Source organism: Chrysemys picta, chromosome 7, assembly GCF_011386835.1.
Source record: "Chrysemys picta bellii isolate R12L10 chromosome 7, ASM1138683v2, whole genome shotgun sequence".
Taxonomy (NCBI): domain Eukaryota; kingdom Metazoa; phylum Chordata; order Testudines; family Emydidae; genus Chrysemys; species Chrysemys picta.
In genome coordinates, this window is record NC_088797.1 from 100,668,763 (window position 1) to 100,690,120 (window position 21,358).

Below are 21,358 nucleotides of genomic sequence, written 5' to 3' on the forward strand. Positions count from 1 at the left end.
GCATTCATTCAAAGTGAGCTTCAGTGTATTGTCCTCCCCAATCAGCAGATCAGAATAGAGTTTGCTGGTGGCTGCCAAAAGGTTAGCAGTGCCCATGAAAGGGGTTTCCCATTATTCACTGCTCTTACAGAACTCCTCTTTTGTGCTAGTCAGCCCATCATTTCACTATGGAGGTCCGGATCTGCGGCTGGCTGCTCTCTCAAAATGAGCAATTCATGTGAATGCAAACCCACAGTAGTAGTGCAACCTAAAATTGAAGGTTTTCTTTTCTAAAAAGACAGGGGAGTTAGGGCAGTTTTTGGCAATGCCACATTTTAATGATATACCATCATGACATCTTTGACCCACAGTTAACACTAATACTACAGTCTGATTTCCTTACCCTTGCCAGGGCATCGTGGGAGGTCCAAAGCCAAAATTAGCTAAATGAAGCACATAGCATGCTGTGGCAAGCACGCAATAAATAATACAGATAGATCTGTTTAGGTTCCTTAATGCAGAACAAAAGAGAAGAGGAACAGAAACCCCCTCCAAAAAAAACAAAGCAAAAGAATAATTATCTTATCTGTTGGGGTACTGTAACAATACATATAATATTTTGTGGCTAAAAGCACTCCCAGTCAAACAGATCTAGAAGTCACTGAAGCTTAGTTCATTAATTCAAAGTATCTCTTATAAACTTACACAGCCAACCTATTTACATAACATCAAAAAAGTTCATGATTTTAAAAAAAAATGTTTTAACCGCTTTACTCTGATAGAAATGGCATCAGAATAATGATTTCTCTTCTTCCAGCCCTCCCAAAAGTGAGAATGACACACTAAATGTGGTGTATAGTGGAAAAGTAGGTTGTGCACACAGTGGAAAAAAAGCTAAATCTTTCATTAAATAGATGGGCCAGTTTTTAAGCTAAATGAAAATTATCCTGGAGACCTAAGCAGAGAGGTAAGGCTTTGGCTACTCTATTTTCTAAATAAGAAAGTATCTATACCTAATTCTATACTTTAAGAGTCTTTCAATTAAAATCTAAAAATAGGAAAAAGCACAATACTGTCTACATACAAACAAGGTATTTTATGCTGGATATCTAAATTTGGCTCTATTTCCTCTTCATTTTCTATAGGAAACAATCAGCAAAATAAACTATTATTCTTTTGTAGAGAATTCCTCACAGAGGATGATATTGCATGCAGCATCTCAGTGCAAAGGGGAACATTGTGTGTAAATGATGGAGAGAGGAGCTGGTTCATTGACCATGAGTCACCCTTAATCTCAGACCAACCTTTGAGCACAGCCTAACCTTTGTTAGGGTGGAGGAATGGGGATTTTTTAAGATCCTCCCATATTTGACCCATTTACCCCTTCTCCCTTGCTCATCTGACGCCCCTGCTCCCCCATCCTCCCAAAGTGCTCCTTATGAGGCTACCCATCCAGTGCTGCTCAAAGCAATAGCTTGTGGGAGGGATGCACAAGCCACTCTTAGTACCTGCCAGTCTGAACTTGGATTTCCCATATAGCAACACTCTTAGGCTGATCTCCAGTATATTAAGGCTCAAATAAATAAAGTTAACTCACTCAACCTTTTCTGAAAAGATGTGGCTGTGACAGTTTCTTCACTGGTCTTGGACATCTTTTACTGAAAAACCACGGGCAGGATTGAACTGGGGACCTCTGGAACTTAGTGCATGAGCCTCTACCGTATGAGCTAAAAGCCAACTGGCTCTTAACCAAGGCTGTAGAGCAGACTCATTTAATTCTCTCTCTCTAAGCGGTCTCGGTGCCACTAGATGGGACAGAACACCACACCCAGAAGGTGTGTGGGTTACACTAGGATTTGTAGAGAGGGAACTTGGGAAGCATGGGGGCTTAGAAGGAGGAGTAGGGAAAGCAGCATGTCATGGTATCTACAGAGGCTTAGTCTTCACTAGGAGAAAAGGTCTGTTTTTAGCACATTAGCTAACATGTTCAAATCCTACTGAGTCAAGGCAAACTGTAGTTTTAACATGTGTTAGCTGGTCGAGGACCCTATGGTTTGTCTCAACCAGCTACCTTATGTGCGTTACAGCTACAACTTGCCTTGTCTGCATTAGGATTTTAAACATGTTAATTAACATATGTTAGAATGCACTTGTTTCCTGCCCAGAGAGAAAAAGAAGGCCATACTGGTGCCAGCTGACTGTGTGTGTGTGAGGGTGAGGAGGCAAAGTCTGGGGAGAGTGTATGTGAGAGAGTGGAAGGGACGTGTCTTGCAAGGAACAAGGGAGGGAAGGTTGGGTGCAGGGTGATGGGAATCTGTTAAGAAGCAGGGAGATGTAACTACTAGCAATGTCACAGAAAGCATGCATGTATGTTTAAAGATGAGAAAATTTCAATGTTTAGATAAGAAAGGAAAAGAGAAAGAACTGCATGAAAAGAACCATGTTATGAATGAACCTATTCACTCCTAATTATAGAGAGATTCCTAAAAAGTTAAAAGAACAGGAGTACTTGTGGCACCTTACAGACTAACAAATTTATTTGAGCATAAGCTTTCGTGGGCTACAGTTAAAGTTAAGTTACATTTACAGTATCACCATTATGTCATTGATAACATTGCATATGAAGACTTCTTTAAAGAGAAACTTTTAGGCTCTATTTCTCGGGGAAACATGAAGTCAGTCAATACTTCATAAAAGAAACATTCAAATCTTCCAGAAGAATCATTAAATGTGACAGTTCAGGCTACTGCTGTATAAACATACTTCCTTTTTGCCTATACATGTATGCGCATACATAAATAATCTTTTCTTGATGGCTGCCTTTATCATGGATCCATAACTGCTAAAGAGGATTATCAAAAGTTTCTTTAGCATATTCTGACAGTGCACTGCCCAGTGGACTGAGTTTACTTTGTTAGCACTTTCATAGACTGTGGTGATATCAATAGCTGTGTACAAATAATATATTCTCTTTTACAAACAGATTAGATGTTTAGTGTACACTGCCTGTGTTGAGATTAACATACCTTGCATTAAAAACACATTTGAACATCAACACTATTTGTTTTTACTTAGCCCCTGTGGAGACTAGGGGAAAAAAGGTGTACTTTTAAGATGTGCTAACACATTTTAAAAATATACTTTTTCCCCTAGGCTACAAAAGGCTATAGAAAGTCCATAGAAATTCCCCAGTCTTTTCAATTTCTTTTAAAATAATCAGCATCACAAATGGACCTCTAATCGGATCCATGTGAAAACATTCTTAACTCTTATAAAAAGTGTATTGTTTTAATCTATATTAGTGCAGTTTTGCAAGTGGAGGAAAATGCTATAAACAGTATACTGTGTGTGACTGTTATTGGACAATGGAATAAAAAAATCTTGGTATGGCTAGAAAGTAATTTTTATCATAGCTTTTATAAACTACTAAGGGGAAGAGGAGGATGAGAGAGACTAATAGAGACTAATACATACCTATCAAGTACATAACCAAGAGCCTTATGTCGTATTCCTGAGTAAACCGATGGGCTTGTTTCCCAAGCAATTAAATTGGAAGCATCATGGAAAAGATGAATGTTTACCAAGTCAAAGGCACTATGACAAAGGAAAAACAAATTACAATGACTCAGGATAAAAGAAAAAACATTAGCAGCAAGCAGCGGAGCATTCAACATCATAGCACAAAATTGTATATTCACTGCTACAGCAACTTACATTTACCCAGACAGTGCAAAGTTATGCTATCATAGTAGAAATTGCCACGGAGAGTAGCACCAATCTGATCCACAGTTAAGGTTTCAGCTAGGCTTCTGTTTAAAGTTTATGTATTATACAAAAATAGAAAGATTGAGATCAATTACAGCTCAGAGGCAGGGGTGGGAATTTTTGTGCAAACTGGGCAAACTGTAACTTGACATATGCATAACTAGAGTTGGTTGGAAAAATTCAGATGAAACAGTGTTTTAGAGATTGAAACATTTTGTGGAAATGGTTTGATTTCACTGAAGATCCGATGGAACCTACCTGACTTCCTGCCAGCTCACCTGCCTGCCCACCCAGTGGGCTACCAGGAACCCCAGGACTGCCAGGGTCTGCGGCACCAGGGCAGCCTTCCAGGCAGACAGCCCCAGAGCTGGTGTTCCATTCCCTTTCACAGAGAATTTTGACATTTTTGGTTTTGCTCTTCATTGGAATGAAACCAGATCTTGAAATATTAAAATCCTCTGCAACATGGAATTACCTTTCTCTTACCAGCTCTATGCATAACAACTAAATAAGAACATAAGAATGGCCATACTGGGTCAGACCAAAGGTCCATCTAGCCCAGTATCCTGTCTTCCGACAGTGGGCAATGCCAGGTGCCGCAGAGGGAATAAACAGATCAGGTAATCATCAAGTGATCCATCCCCTGTTGCCCATTCCCAGCTTCTGCAAACAGAGAGTAGGGACACCATCCGTGCACATCCTGGCTAATAGCCATTGATGGACCTATCCTCCATGAATTTATCTAGTTCTTTTTTGAATCCTATTATAGACTTAGCCTTCACATCCTCCTCTGGCAAGGAGTTCCACAGGTTGACTGTGTGTTATGTGAAAAAATACTTCCTTTTTTTTGTTTTTCATTTGGTGACCCCTAGTTTGTGTGTTCTGAGAAGGAGTAAATAACACTTCCTTCTTTACTTTCTCAACACCAATCATACTTTTACAGACCTCTATCATATCCCCCCTTAGTCGTCTTTTTTCCAAGCTGAAAAGTCCCAATCTTATTAATCTCTCCTCATATGGCAGCTGTTCCATACTCGTAATAATTTTTGTTACCCTTTTCTGAACTTTTCCAATTCCAATATATCTTTTTGAGATGGGGCTACCAAATCTGCATGCAGTATTCAAGAGGTGGACATACCATGTATTTATATAGAGGCAATATGATATTTTCTGTTTTATTATCTATCCCTTTCTTAATGATTCCCAACATTCTGTTCACTTTTTGACTGCAGCTGCACATTGAGTGGATGTTTTCAGAGAACTATGCACAATGACTCCAAGATCTCTTTCTTGAACGGTAACAGCCAATTTAGACCCCATAATTTTATATGTATAGATGGGATTATGTTTTCCAATGTGCATTACTTTGCATTTATCAACACTGAATTTCATCTGCCATTTTGTTGCCCAGTCACCCAGTTTTGAGAAATCATTTTGTAGCTCTTCGCAGTCTGCCTGGGACTTAACTATCTTGAGCAATTTTGTATCATCTGCAAATTTTGCCACCTCATTGTTTACCCCTTTTTCCAGATCATTTATGAATATACTGAAAATACACTATTTACCCCTCTCCATTCTGAAAACTGGCCATTTATTCCTACCATTTGTTTCCTATCTTTTAACCAGTTACCAATCCATGAGAGGACCTTCCCTCTTATCCTATGACAGCTTACTTTGCTTAAGAGCCTTTGGTGAGGGACCTTGTCAAAGGCTTTCTGAAAATCTAAGTACACTCTATCCACTGGATCCCCCTTGTCCACATCCTTGTTGACCCCCTCAAAGAATTTTAGTAGCTTGGTGAGGCATGATTTCCCTTTACAAAAACCATGTTGACTCTTCCCCAACAAATCATGTTCATCTACATGTCTGACAATTTTGTTCTTTACTATCGTTTCAAGCAGTTTGCCCAATACTGAAGTCAGGCTTGTAATTGCTGGGATCACCTCTGGAGACCTTTTAAAAAATTGGCGTCACATTAGCTATCCTCCAGTCATTTGGTAGAAAAGGTGATTTAAATGATAGGTTACACACTACAGTTAGTAGTTCTGAAATTTCACATTTGAGTTCCTTCAGAACTCCTGGTGACTTATTACTGTTTAGTTTATCAAGTTGTTCCAAAACCTTCTCTAATGACACCTCAATCTGGGAGAGTTCCTCAGATTTGTTACCTAAAAAGAATGGCTCAGGTTTGGGACTCTCCCTCACATCCTCAGCCATGAAGACCGATACAAAGAATTCATTTAGTTTCTCAGCAATAACATTCAATCGTCCTTGAATCTCCTTTAGCATCTCAATCATCCAGTGGCCCCACTGGCTGTTTAGCAATTGATCTTGTTTATGTAACCTTTGTCTGCCCATCCTCCTTTCCCACCCCCTATTATTGCAGCTTTCAGTAGTTCTGCCATATCTGCCATAAGAATGTAAGCTCTTTGGGGTAGGGATTGTGTCTTGCTATATGCCTGTACAGTACCTTGCATATTTTGGACAGTGTTGTAATATGAACAACAATAATCATATCTTGGCAATATTCCTGTCTATATGACGTCCTTTGCAATGTCAATTGCACTATACACCTCTACCCCGATATAATGCGATCTGATATAACACGAATTCGGATATAACGCAGTAAAGCAGTGCTATGGGGGGGGAAGGGCTGAGCGCTCCAGCAGATCAAAGCAAGTTCGATATAACGTGGTTTCACCTATAATGCGGTAAGATTTTTTGGCTCCCGAGGACAGCGTTATATTGGGGTAGAGGTGTACCCTCTATTTTTACTTCCGATTTTTAGAAACATTCTAATGAATATAATGTCACTTTACCTTATACCATTAGCATCTCATTCTGCTTCCATTGAACAAACCCTAGAACTTCACAGTTCCAGCCTCTGCTTCTGTGTTGCAGCAAACATTTCCTTCAATAGCTTTGCTTTGAGTAGGGAGATTAAGGGTATAAATGCACTACAGCTGTTAGGTGTGATTTGCAGCTTGAGGAGACATACCTGTGCTAGCTCTGATCGAGGTAGTGTGCTAAAAACAGAAGTGTAGCCATGGTGGTGCAAGCAGTGCAAGGGATTAGCTGGTCCAAGTATATACCTGGGGTCTCAAATGGATCATATCTGGGGTGGCTAGCCCTTCCCGCTGCTCACGCTCCTGCAGCTACTCTTCTATTTTGAGTGCACTAACTAAATCAGAGCTAGCATGAGTATGTCAACTCGAGCTGGAAATTATTCTTTCTAACTCCAGGGTAGACATATCCTTAGTCTCTCTACTCAGAACAAAGCTGTTGAAGGAACTGTTTGCTGTGGCACAGAAGCAGAAATTGGAGCCATGAAGTTCCAGATTTTATATAATGGAACCAGTTTTAGCTACCAAAATACAGAGTGTCATTTGCTTCTGTGGCCTTTGAGGTTAACTAATTGTTAGTCTCCAGCCCAGAGGATTTTTTCTGTGTGTGAGAAGCTAGAATTTTCCCCAAATGTACAATCTAGAAAGGTTTTAAAAACCTTTGGGTAAAAGGAACTCTATAAATCATATGAAAAGTAATGTGTTTAAACAAATCAGAATTTCTTACACATGTGGTCACCTGTTATTTAGTGAACAGGCACATGCACGCTTAAACAGATGGCAATAGTCTTACACCTATTTCATTAGGTATATGTTCTCTGCCTGTGCCTGACCCTTCTCCATCACCTTTGGATGCCCGGATGCCCATCAGAGCACAATTTTGACCATAGCAACTGCAATTCTGCTCATCCCTTAAGCAGATCACACAAAGGTTTGTGGGGCCTCTTAATTTTTACCCTTTACAATGGAGTGGCCCTCTAAAGGGCAGGCAGAAAATAGCCCTATGAAAATTATACTCAATGTAAAGTTTAATCAAATCATTCAGCCACACAGCCCAATCCCTCCAGCAATTATTCATTTCCTATCTTGGAATAAAAATTTACTCTGAACCCATCCTTGAATAATGTTTTCTCTAAACACAGCTTCAAAGTGTCCCAAAATAGGAAGCCCAAGAAGGCAGCACAGACCTTGGGGTCCCTCATGAGGCAAGAAGAAAAGACTTGGTTAGTTACCAATAATTGGTGTTCTATAAATATATATCTATCTCCCCATGTAAGTATTCTCACACTTCTTATCAAACTGTCTGTACTGGGCTATCTTGATTATCACTTCAAAAGTTTTTTTTCTCTTACTTAATTGGCTTCTCAGAGTTGGTAAGACAACTCCCCCCTTTTCATGCTCTCTGTATGTGTATATATATCTCCTCAATATATGTTCTATTCTATGCATCCGAAGAAGTGGGCTGTAGCCCACGAAAGCTTATGCTCAAATAAATTTGTTAGTCTCTAAGGTGCCACAAGTACTCCTGTTCTTTTTATAAATATATATTCCTCCACAGAGCCCCATCCTTGGAGGCACATGCTGTGCTACCTGGATTCAGGAAGATTAAAGAGCATTAAATTTATCTGACAGTTGCCTCCCTAATTTATGGCCAAATCAGAGTTTATCAAAGGAGGAAGTAGCCGTTCCCTTGTTTGTCACCAAATGCTCAGCCAATTAATGTGCATATTCTAAATACAACAACCAAGAACAATATTAATCACTTACAAATATTGTATGTGAACATTTGTCACACAGTTTAAAATCAAACTCTCCTTGTTTTAGGATCTGAAATGCTTCACATTCTAAATATCCACAGAAGAGAAAAATACCTTTGTTTTTTATAACTATCTTTGAACAACAGAACACATGAAGAACTACAGTAAAGAGTCAGAGAACATGGGAAATGTGGTGAGACACCAACAGTTCCAAGTCCAATGGCAAAAGGAAAAGCTGTACCTTGTGGGACACGGCTGAAGAGCCTCCCTTATAGATATGGCTGTGGTGCATATATTGTAGTATAATGTTACCCTATTACACCCTGTGACAAAGTTCCTCCTCTATCTTGGTTGGTTCTGCGCTTATTGGCGGATTTTCTTGCCTCAGAGATTCACCATGTTGGGTGGGGAACAGCCCAGAGACCGTCCCCTCTGGGAGAACCCACAGTCCAGGTCAATTGGGAGGTTTGGGGGGAACCCGGGCCCACCCTCTACTCCGGGTTCCAGCCCAACCCTCTACTCCGGGTTCCAGCCCAAGGCCCTGTGGACTGCAGCTGTCTATAGTGCCTCCTATAACAGCTGCATGACAGCTACAACTCACTGGGCTACTTCCCCATGGCCTCCTCCAAACACCTTCCTTATTCTCACCACAGGACCTTCCTCCTGGTGTCTGATAACACTTGTGCTCCTCAGTCCTCCAGAAGCACACCCTCTCAGCTCATTGCGCCTCTTGCTCCCAGCTCCTCACACTCCCACCACAAACTGAAGTGAGCTCCTTTTTAAAACCCAGATGCCCTGATTAGCCTGCCTTAATTGATTCTAGAAGCTTCTTCTTAATTGGCTCCAGGTGTCCTAATTAGCCTGCCTGCCTTAACTAGTTCTAGCAGGTTCCTGATTACTCTAGTGCAGCCCCTGCTCTGGTCACTCAGGGAACAGAAAACTACTCATCCAGTGACCAGTATATTTGCCCTCTACCAGACTCCTGTACCCCACTGGTCTGGGTCTCTCACAACCCTTACTGCTTTTTCCAGTTCTGGATCCATACAGCAGCACACATGATTCCTAAGAGTAAGGATCTGTGAAGGCAGTTTGGTGAATATTAAGTATTTTTCCTTATCATAAGATAGGAACCACGTTCAAGCTTTCTGGGATTGGGACTCTCCTGTGTTTGTACAGTGTCCTGCACAATCAGATCCCAATATCAGTAATTATTAATAATATAATTTGCATATAAGCACCTTCAAAATCTATATCACCTACATATACCCTTTGTCTTGCATATACCTCTGCTGTGAATGTTACTCATTTAGGATGTATTTCAGCAAGGTACTTTAGGACATATCTAACTTTAAGTACATGAATCTTGACTTCAAAGAGACTATTCATGTGCTTAAAATTAGGTACATGCATAAATACATTGCAGTATAGGTTCCTAAATCTGGATCAAATGTATTCAGAACACAGAATCTCAGAGAGCTCCAGTTCTCTATCTCACCCAAAGAGTTAACAATATTAATGCAACTAATTAAAAAACGGATAAACTATTTACCAAAGAAACGTCTAATAGTCAACTGCAGATGATCATAGGAAACAAAGTTAATAGGTGGTACAGCTTCTTCTCAGAAAACGGCTTTATATGTAATATTGTAATGATCTTGGACATTATTTGGTTGTAAAAAAAAAAAAAAAAGTTCAAGGCGCAGATGGCTCATCAGGCTGATGCAGTTTAAGGCACATCAGTTTCCATAGCCAATACCGTTGACTTCTCACCTCTGTGGATCAGGTACCCATTTTGCAGTTGGGCGAACTAGAGGTAGCCTTTCGGTGTGAGATTGAGCAAGACTCAAACCCACAGTTTTGGGGATTATAATGAAGTACTTTAACCACTCAGCCACCATGCCTCAACCTATTTGAGGGTACCATATTCATGCTTTCTTGATGGCACAATACATTATTATTTACCCTGCTTTTTTTTTTAGAATCTAATGGATGCATTTGATATTTAGAACAAGAACTTCCATTCTAATTACCCAAAATTATATCAGAAACAACCATTAATTTCCCCTGAAATCTGCCATATCTATAGCAGCAGTTTACCAACAGCTTGAAGAATAAGAAACATATATTTGGTGTTCTTCAGAGATAGAGCTTGCCTCTTTCTGAGCCATTCATTCCTGGATAAACGAAGGTGAAATTTAACCAATTTTTCCAGTTTTTTTTTTCTTTCCAATTTTTGTCCCTTACACTCCTTTAAAATTTTAAAGACAAATACAGAAATATGCCCCAAAATAAATAAATATGAAATAAGCTTAAATGTCCCAAATATAGAAGCTTTTTCTCTTAAATGTACCACAACATCAGAGTCAGTCTGTGCTGAAGTTTCTCTGGTTTAGGTCACTGAGATATGTGACCCATTCTCAGCCACTACACAATAATGCTGTGCTTTAAAAACTATTGATAAGTTAAGAAATAATGCAAAACTAACATAAGAGTGAATGTTAGTCCACATGACCTTCTCTCTTATAAGCCTATCATCAGACACAACTCAAGTGGGTTTGGTAATCTCATGAAGTAATTCACATAATTGATAGTCAAGTACAGTCAGTGTCACAAACTTTTCAAACAGATCACAAAATATTTTCCCTCAGATTATTGATATTAGGTTCAGATCCTTTTGTCCACAAACTTTCAAACAGCTTCTCTTACTATGTTGCACTTAGTTTTCTGTTTACATTATTTTCTAAGTAACATTATTTTAGCATAAATTACTAATTCATCTCAGGGTTACACAACAAACTCACACTTTCCTAAGCGCTCTTAAAAGGAAAGGATTGCTAAATATCTTAAATATTCACCATTTTAACTGAATATATTTATATTTAAAGACCTGTGCAGCAATAATAATTTATTGAAAACAGTAGACATCTATGAGGGATAAACCTCTCAATTCCCTTTGATTTCTTATGGAGGCACTATCCCATCTAACATATAATAACTAAAAATGTAACCCTACAGATAAGAGCAAACTGAATATTTACAATTCCGAGTTTTTAAACATTTGGCCAGCATAGGATGAGCCACAATCTGGGCCCAAAATAGTACAGCAGACCTAAATTCTGCAAAGAAAGAACAATTGCTCATTGCAAGTGTGTTTCAGTGCACAAGTATGTAGCAGGAACTGATGTGTATGGGCTTGATCCAACACCCAGTGAAGTCACTGGAAGTTTTTCAATTGACTTAAGTAGGCAGTGGCTTGGGCTCTAAATGGCTAGCTGAATGAGTACATAGAGAATGGCATATTTTTTCATAAATACTTCCAAAGCTTTTTGGATGTCTGTGGCTCACAGATAATTTTCTTGATCAGTCTAATGGCAAGTATATGCAAATATTAAAATCACATTGATAAAAGTGAGTTTTACCACTTGTCATTTACAATTTACTGAGCATTATTATGCACATAATAAAGCTAAGCATGATCTGTCATCTCTTCTTTGTAGCAAATAAATTAGGTTATATACATAAAGTTTCTCATAGAAAATACACATGAAATAAAGATAATCATAAATAACTTGATAGGATGCAACATACCAATCAGTAATACACCATCTTGTGCGAATGAAGCCTTTTCTGGACCATTTACACTGAAAAATAAATAAGCAATTTAAATCAGTCATCTTAAATGAAGGATTGATGGGAGTTAAATATACTTTACAAGAGAATATTTTTAAACTGTTTATTAAGAACATAAAACGAACAACCCATACAATGTTTAAGTAATGAGCACTATGAACTATATAAACAGGATCAAAATAAAATATTGTTATCTACTATAAGGATTTAAATTGCACTGCTTACTTCTTTGTTTCACTAGTCTAACAATAAACTTGAAATAAAAACTACTTAAAAAAACCTGGTCAATTTTACATAAGTGAGTACTAACATGAAAATGATTGTTACAGTTGTACTTTCATAAGAAAAATAAAATTACTTTGAATACACACCAGAAAAAAACCAACCAATTCTTATCAATTGTGCATAAATGCCTTAACTTATTTGTAAATTTACCTAAACTGTAAAGTTGCATCATGGAGTTTTACAATGAATTTAAATGAATGTGACATATTAGAAACCTGTACTTTTTCTGCAGATTCTGCCTACCTAATAATTCTATAAAAGTTAAAGTGAATTTAAATGAGAGTATAACAATACATTTATCAAAACAGCAACATCCTCAGTAAGATACAAATCAACTACTGCCAAGGTATAATACTGCTGGCATAGCAAAATAATTCTTTCAGCCATGGTCCTAAATTGCTCTACCAAAAAGAAAAAATTAATTTAAATTAAATTAAATTTAACAAGCCATTATGTTGGATCCCATTTATATACGGCTACAGTGACTGTGATGCTGGACTATTCATTGCCCCAGATATACTTAAATGATGATGCCTATGATTTTGTGGCAAAATACTGAAACTACTTATAATAAATAACTATTAACCATAGTACAGCATCCTTCAGAATTTAAGTAATAACACTTCTGGCCTCTCATGAGGCAATATATACAGCTTTTGACATATACCCTGCAAAGTGCTTTCTTTTCTCCTTATTGTGAATATGACACTAGATGAAATTCTCTACTCACCCCCAAAAAACTCTACCCTAATAAACTGGTGCCTAACAAAATCCAAACCACCCAAACACCCTGAGAGAACCTGCTTCGATATGAAAATAAACCCCCCTCTGACTTCACCCTCATAGCTGTCACCTACAACCCCACTCTGGAACCCATACAGGGTATCATCAAACAACCATAACCCATAATCGATGGGGACCTTATCCTGAAAGAAATCTTTCCTGAACCCCCTCTTCTGGCCTTCAAACAATCCCCCAACCTCACCAAGCTCATCATCAGAAGCAAGGTCCCCATGGGACTAGGAACCACCAACTCAAAGCAGCACCAGGCCCTGCTAGAACAACAGATGCAAAACCTGCGGACAAATCTCCACTGCTACAAATTACCCCCTCTCCCCCACACTACAGACCTTTCAAGATCTATGGGTCCTACACCTACCTAATCACAACATGTGGTGTACTTCATCCAGTGCACTAAATGCCCCAATAACTACTATGTGGGTGAAACCAGACAATCACTACTCTCTCAAATGAGCTCACACAGGAAAATGACAAAAGACAAAAATACTCTATCACCTGTGTGTGAACACTTTTCAAAAAGCAATCACTCTGCATTTGACCTATCAGTCGTCATCCTCAAAGGAAACCTGTACAACACCTTCAAAAGATGAGCTCAGGAGCTTAAATTCATAACTTTGCTAGAAACTAAAAATCACAGTCTTAATAAAGACACTGGATTTATGGCTTATTACAAAAATCTGTAACCCACTAACCTCCCCTTTTCGTCCTATGACTACAGGGATGTTAATGGGCCATTTCACCTTGAATAGTCTCATAGAATATGTACTTACTACTTATGCTAAACTATTTATATGATCTTGTATTTAGCGGTGACACTCTGAATACCTTTCCCAGACCTGAAGAGCTCTGTGTAACTCAAAAGCTTGGCTCTCTCATCAACAGAAGATGGTCCAGTAAAAAATGTTACCTCACCCACCCTGTCTCTCTAATATCCTGTGACAAATAGATCTACAACAACATTGCATACATAAAGTCAAAGCAGACTATTTTCTCATTATCTTTCAGATGAGCATCACCTCTTATTTTCTTTTCTTTAACTGTACGTCTATCCTCCTGGCAACCACATTTACCTCCCTGGTTCTTGTGGCAACAAATCAACTGTAACTAATCAGAAGAATGCAAAACATACATTGTTCCTTTACCACTGTCCCTTTATTAAGATTCCCTTACCCCCAACAAAATCCTCTTTATATTCAAAACATCAGTTTATAAAGATACATTTAAAATGTTTATTGTATTGACTGAATAACAACTTGAACTTGGTAGCTTGAAGGTGAAAACTTACATGAATCTTTTCTTTTAACACAAGTTCACAGTGGGTTGTGTAAGTAGAGTTATCCAGAAATGCTGGGCTACTCTCACTGATTTATTTTTAATTGAAGAAAGTCTATTTAAGCATTTGTTTTGGGAAAAAACATATACAATTATGTGGATTATATAAATTTAAGAAAAAAAAAGTTATTCCACGTTCTAGTCTACCATTTTTGATACCGTCCCTTTAAATACCTATATCCAGGATCTGAATTTTACAATCGCATCTGTTGAGCAGCTCTCAACTAAAGAACAGTTTTGGCTGAAACATGCTAGTGAGGATTGCTGGCATTCTCATACACTTCATATAGTTTCATCAGCTTCATATTGATTCAGCAATTGGAAAAACAAACATGTTCAATTGAAAATAGTAAAAAGTTCAAGAACATTGATTAACAATAAAGTGCTTTATCCAAAGACTCAACGTTTATATTTGGTAATGTGAACAGATTGCACAATGAATGCTTTTTCTTCTATTTTTTTTCATGACTTGAATTATGTCCCCATAATTTCAGCTAGTTTGTTATACAGGCACAGGGTATTTTCACGACATTTTAGCTATTTTAAAAAAATCTGACATGGCTCTGTGCCTTATTCTTCCTGCATCAGGGATTTGTTTGTGCCTGCCAGTTGTCCTTTTATAAGAATGTTTCACAGTCTATGATTCAACTTTGGGTGCCTGATTGACCAAAATGAATGTAGAAACACTGAGATTCATTTGTTTGAAAAAGAGTTGAGGGATATCAAAGAGGAGATTTGAGAAGAGATAGTTGACTTGTGGGAGAGTTATAATTAATATCGCTAATAATTATAATTAATATCACTAATCCTCTCATGAGAGATACCACAGTGGTATTCCAGCCCATTTTTCTAGTCCTTTGATAGCTTTCGTAAATTGTTTAATAAAATTAGCTTTGAAGAGTTCTCCTTTATCCAAAACATTGTGGATACCAAGATACCTAATTTGTGAAAGCTCTTTCAGGGTTGTAAAGATTTACTAGAAACTCATCAACATTGAATAAGGTTTGCTTGCATATTTTCTGTTTGTAATCATTGTATTTGAATTTTATTTCTAACAGTGGCTACAGATTCTATTTCAATTAAGACTGGTGACAAATCATACTACTACTTGATTCTTGTTTCCCAACTGAATTCTTTTAACATATTTAGATTGTGACCATACTAAGTACTAACTATCTAAAAATACAGAGAACCCTCTTACAACTACATTCAGCCTATTTCCAGAGTCCTATGTCAAATGCCACTCATGTATATAAACATCCTCACCAACATTAACACAGCAATTGCTACATTTACCACCACAATAAATGTATCTTGAAAGAAAACAGACCTCCTAAAAACAAGGACTTTATAAACAGTTAATGGATTTCAAAATAACTCCGGCTTTGAGCATATCAAATGTTAGTATCAACTACCTTGCTATCTGTTTTTTAAAAATTGGATTCTTTACAGATATTATTTCAGGATGTCTGATGCATTATGGAATGTATCACCTCAAAAAGTTCCATTTTAACTAGTATGACTGAGTGATATCTTGGCCTCAGTGAAGTTAATGGCAAGAATCCCGTTGACTTAAATGGGGCCAGGATTTCACTAGAGGCCTCCTGTATTAAATGTCTTTATCAAGTAAAGTTTCCATGTGCTAATAGTAATCTTCAAAATAGTCAACTATGCTTGTCTGGGAATATTGTACAGTGCCTCCTGAACAACGTTCAAACCAAGTTTTCCGTAGTCAACTATATAAAGCCTCACCCTACAATGGATCAGCTTCTCCATTTTAAGAAACAAAGCTTCAGCCATTCACTTAAGAAATACTAACATTGCAACTGAAATTTGTGCACTCTTGGCAGCTGATTGGACCAAAGCAGTAAACACAGCCAGAATTGGAATAGGATGTTTTGATAGAACTTCATACTACAAAAGACTCCTTTGAATGACTCCAGGGAAATTAGTTCTTTTATATCCTTTCAGACCAGCTTCCCCTTTAACGAACAGCAGCCACTCTGGACTTTCAAGAGGGGACATCCATAGAAGGGCCCCATCCAATTCCCTCAGGCTGCGACTAGGATACCTCTGGACATTCATATTAATCAGGGTATTGCCTGATTAGCTTCTTCCATGCTCTTTTTCTTCTCAGCCATGTCTATATGTTGGTAATAGAGGCTCAGTGGGGATTGAGGGCTTAGAGCAATATATAAGAGAGAAGGAGAACATGGATATTTTAAATATTGGATAACAATGGGTATTTTTAACACAATAGATTACATCAGATTCTTCCATCTCAAAACTAGGTTAAATAAAGGCCAATTTAGATGAAGAAGTTACTCCTGTCTTTAGGTAAAATAATAGACCTGCAACAACTTCTTTAGATTTGGAACAATTAGGATGGTGAATGGATGCACAAGTATTTGCAGATATGCATATCGATCTAATTAGGATCTGTACAGTGTTTCTTATTGTAAAAATGTATCTATTGTCAAATTTGCAAATGTGACTGAAGTCATTTGCATATTAGTTGATATGCCATCTTAGGGTCCAAATACAAAAGTCTGTTATGGTATTTTGGGGTTTCCTAATGCCTACACTTGTGCAGTGACTATTGGTTTTATTCACAGCAGTATATACTTGATCCCACTTTGCCAAATTTTTATTGTAATAAATGAAATTAAAAATCTGAAAACTCTGAGTTTAAAACACCTCACATTTCTAAAACTTGCAGTTACATTGTGCAAGCTTTCTCTTTGTGAATAGGGTCCCCAGGGAGATTGTGTTGACCTTTTAAAACCCTCTAGAAACACCACCTACATAAATAACCTCAGCTACATGGGGTAAAAGGACCTCCAGACAACATTAACATGAAGAGAGAGGTTATGGAGGGCTAATGTCAAAATGCACTGTGAGCAATAAGTAATGAACACAAACCATGATTGATAATGACTAGCACAGAGCCTTAATTCATCTTTTCTCCATCATTCTACTGTGAGGGACCATATCAAATTAAATAGTGGCCCAGCAAGGGTTTATTCAACCATACAAAGCAGGAGCATGAAGGAAAGACAGATTAAAGTAGCAATGACTGGAGTGTAATTGCAGCTTCTTAAATGAACAGCATGGTTCAAAGAGGAAGAAGGGAAAAAATTTGTAGATGAATCAATTGAACAACAAAAGAGACCAGGTCTAACAAACTGCAAGTGCAGCTGATGCACCAACTGACCTTCAGTATCAATACCTCCCATGTTATATTATCATTGCAGTAAAAGGAACTCCTCCTTAGAGCCTCATGTAGGGACTTGTGTTAAATGCTATTCCACGTAAATTACAGTATGTTCAGTGGTTTACACTAGTCAGTAATAATACCAGTTGTATGAATGCAAAAAAAAAAATACTTATTACAACTTCTAATAGAAAAAATCTGAATGCAGCTCCTGATGATGATGGCTTTCCTCTCCTTGATCCCCTAAAGGATTCTAAATGTTTACACTATTGTGTAGATGTGAAATCATTAGATTAGATGATAAACTCTTTGGAGCAGGGACTGTATCTTCCTAACCTTCCTGAGTGTTAGAATAATTCATAGCTCAGTGAGGTCCCAAACCTGTTTGGGCCTTTGGATGCTACTGCAATACAAACAACACTATTCAAAAAGTATAGCAAGTTCTGCTACTCTAGGATTTGTAAAAGCAACTTAATAACCCTGCAAATTTTATGAAGACTTCTACTTGGGAATACAGCATATTTTAGCTTTAAATACTTAATTTTAAGTTTATTTGGCTCACGATGGAATTTTTCTCAAATTACATTCAAATCTGTGATCTATATACAGCTATGCTCCTATAGCTATGGGTGCCGACTTACTTAGATCCCAGGGGGATCTTACTTAGATCCCACTGCTCTGCCCCAGGCCCTGCCCCCACTCTACCCCTTTCTCCAAGCCCCCACCCTATCTCTTCCTGCCCCTGCTCCTCCACCCCCGCCAGTGCCTCCTGCACGCCACTGAATAGCTGATCGCAGGGAGCAGGAGGCACTGGGAGGGAGGGGAAGGAGCTGATCCGCAGGGCTGCAGTGGGTGCTGAGCACCCACTATTTTTTTTCTGTGGGCCCTGGAGCAACCACAGAGTCAGCACCTATGCCTGTAGCATAATAGCTTTCTTAGTTATTAAAATTTTTCAGAAACACTTATCAGTAGTTCAAGATTCTAAAGTTAATCTACATAATGGTAGAAAAACTAACACCATGTGGCATGCCAGTTGACAATTTTACTCTTAACATAGAGCTATAATGACCAATTATCTAATAGAAAAATACTATCTAACATGGATTTGGAATTTGCTAAGAAAACATCTAATTGCAAAACTGACATTTCAGAAAGGGAATCTGCACACAATGTTAATAAATACAACAAACATGATAAATCAAATGCATTTCCATCCAGTTTATACTAAAGCATATAATTTCTAAATAATTATATCCATTGCAAATGTATTTATATAAATCAGTAGTAATATATTAGCCACCAACATATATAATTTCTTTATGGTAATTATTCATTTCAGAGTTCTACTTCTGAAAAACACTGTTTTTGATAGAGTACAATTGCATACAGTATGTAATTTTCAAGGGCAAGTACATTTTGGGTCAAACTGTGCAGCTTTGCTTGAGTAAGGATTGCAGATTCTGGCTTTCATGGGCAAATTTGATTTTAGTTCTAGCAGTCACTTGACAAAATTTCTCTCTTAGCTACATTGGTCAACTGCAATGAATTCACAGGATTGCACAGGTGTGATTGGTCCATTAACTATTTCTAAATGCGGAAGAAGAAAGCAGTGAGCGTCCTCAGAGTTAACATAATTGTACAAACTAATGATTCAATCTCATATTCATTACGTAGGTAAACAGGGCCGGTGATACCATTTAGGCAAACTAGGCGCTTGCCTAGGGCGCCAAGATTTGGGGGCGCCAAAAAGCAGTGCCCCCATTTTTTTTTTTACATCGTTCCTATGCCCCCTCCCTGAGCGCGCGGTCGCCGCTCCATTTCTCCCGCTTCCCAGGCTTGCGGCGCCAATCAGCTGTTTGGCGCCGCAAACCTGGGAGGGAAGGAGAATTAGAGTGGGGGCAGCGTGCTCGGGGAGGAGGCGGAGCAGAGGTGAGCTGGGGTGGGGAGCTGCCGCATGGCTCCCTGGGCCGGAGGGGGTGGGGAGCTGCTGCGGGGGTGCCTCGGGGGGGAGGAAGCTGCCGCAAGGCTCCCCACCCCAGCTCACCTCTGCACCTCTGCTACACCCCCTCCCCGAGTGCACCGTCACTGCTCCACTTCTCCCACCTTCCAGGCTTGCGGTGCCAATCAGCTATTTGGTACCGCAAGCCTGGGAGGGGAGGGGAATTAGAGTGGGGGCGGCATGCTTGGGGAGGAGGCGGTGCAGAGGTGAGCTGGGGTGGGGAGCTGCTGCATGGCTCCCGAGGGGGGGGAGCTGCCGTGGGGGGTTGGGGGCGCCTCAGGGCGGGGGTGGAGAGCTGCCGCAGGGCTGGGGGGGGGGGGCGCAAGGTGGAAGTTTCGCCTAGGGCGCGAAACTTCCTTGCACCGGCTCTGTAGGTAAATAAACCTCATATTGACAGCAGCGTAAAATGTTCTTGATAGAAGTGCAGGATAGGCTCAGAATGTTTCACATTCCTGTTTTCTTTCTATTCATATCAAATGAGACACAAATAAAAGTGCTCTGAGTACGTCTAGGTGTTACTTAACCCAATTATGTCTCTCTGAACAGTTTCACTGTGGATCATATTCATTGGAAGGAACTAAAACAACAGTCAGACGAGTTCTGTCCACAGTTCTTTCTGCTTGCACAGGCAGCTTCTTGCAGGGGGCTCATCTGCCAGAGGCCTTTCTGTGAGTACCTCCCTGTGGTGCTGGCAAATGCATCTTATGAAAGGGAGGCTGATTTAGTTAATTATTTTTAATTGGATGTTTTAGTTAAGTGTTTCAAACTGATAAAAGCGGCCTACATGCATTTTGTGCCAGCAATCAGGACAAGAGCATGGAATGAGGAAAGGTCAGGGGGTCCCCTCTCTGTGTTAAATAACCAGGAAAGAGCTAGTGAGTTGGAGGTCACAGAAGAAGGGATTGGGAATAAGAAGGGGCTGACCCTACCAGTAGCTGCAGTCCTGCAAGTTCTGTGCTAGCAGCTCTCTGGCCTATAATTACAGCCAAAATAACAAAAATAATTACTTGCAATCACGAACTTACAATTAAGTATTTGAGAACAGAACTTAAAAAATGCATGAGCACAGGCTTATAATTACTCACTCCAGTTTTGGAGCCTTAGTATTTCACCTGTCCTACAGATTTTTCTGCTTCTCCATGGTTTATTACACTAAAAAACCACAACCCAGAACTAAATTCCTATTAAAAAAAGCACTTCCTTTTAACAGGACAGGGGAATTTAGGGTTGCCAAGACTGGGCATGGATGTGTCTATCTTGTAGGTCAGAGAAGAACAAAATATGATAGCACTGCTATAGTTCATTTCCTCCAAGGCTTTCAGAATGCTTTACAAACATTAATGAATTACACCTCGCAACAGCCCACTAAGGTAGATATTGTTATCCCCAGTTTACACATGGGATAGCTGAAGCACAAGATTATATGACTTGTCCACGATCATGCAGCAAATTTGAGAGAGACAGGACAGCACAGCACAAGAACCCACGTCTCCCAATTCACCTGCCTGTGCTTAAACCACAAGATCATCTCCCTGCCTAATAGGACAATTTCAAACAGTTATGGAAGTGCTTTGCTTGAAAACATGCAAGTAATTCCATTAACTTCACAGGAGTGCTCACTTGTTTCAATTAAGAATGTGTGAAAATGTTTGCAGGATTAGGGCCTAAAACAGCACAGCACATAAAGTACAGCTAGAACAGATAAACAAAAAAGTGTGGTCCTGAATGCCCTCACCAGTCTGAGGTACAAGTT

General features: G+C 39.0%; 1 protein-coding gene across 9 annotated transcripts in view; it reads right to left on the reverse strand.

The window, feature by feature from the left end:
- INPP5A (inositol polyphosphate-5-phosphatase A) overlaps nucleotides 1–21,358 on the reverse strand; it is a 435,774-nt gene that overhangs the window by 124,715 nt on the left and 289,701 nt on the right. For all 9 annotated transcript variants that reach the window (XM_005305326.5, XM_065552136.1, XM_005305323.5 and 6 more), the window contains 2 exons: nucleotides 11,933–11,985; nucleotides 3,454–3,573 (listed from right to left, as the gene is read on the reverse strand). In XM_005305326.5, the coding sequence (XP_005305383.1) occupies nucleotides 3,454–3,573; nucleotides 11,933–11,985 (173 nt within the window). The remainder of the gene's footprint in view (nucleotides 1–3,453; nucleotides 3,574–11,932; nucleotides 11,986–21,358) is intronic.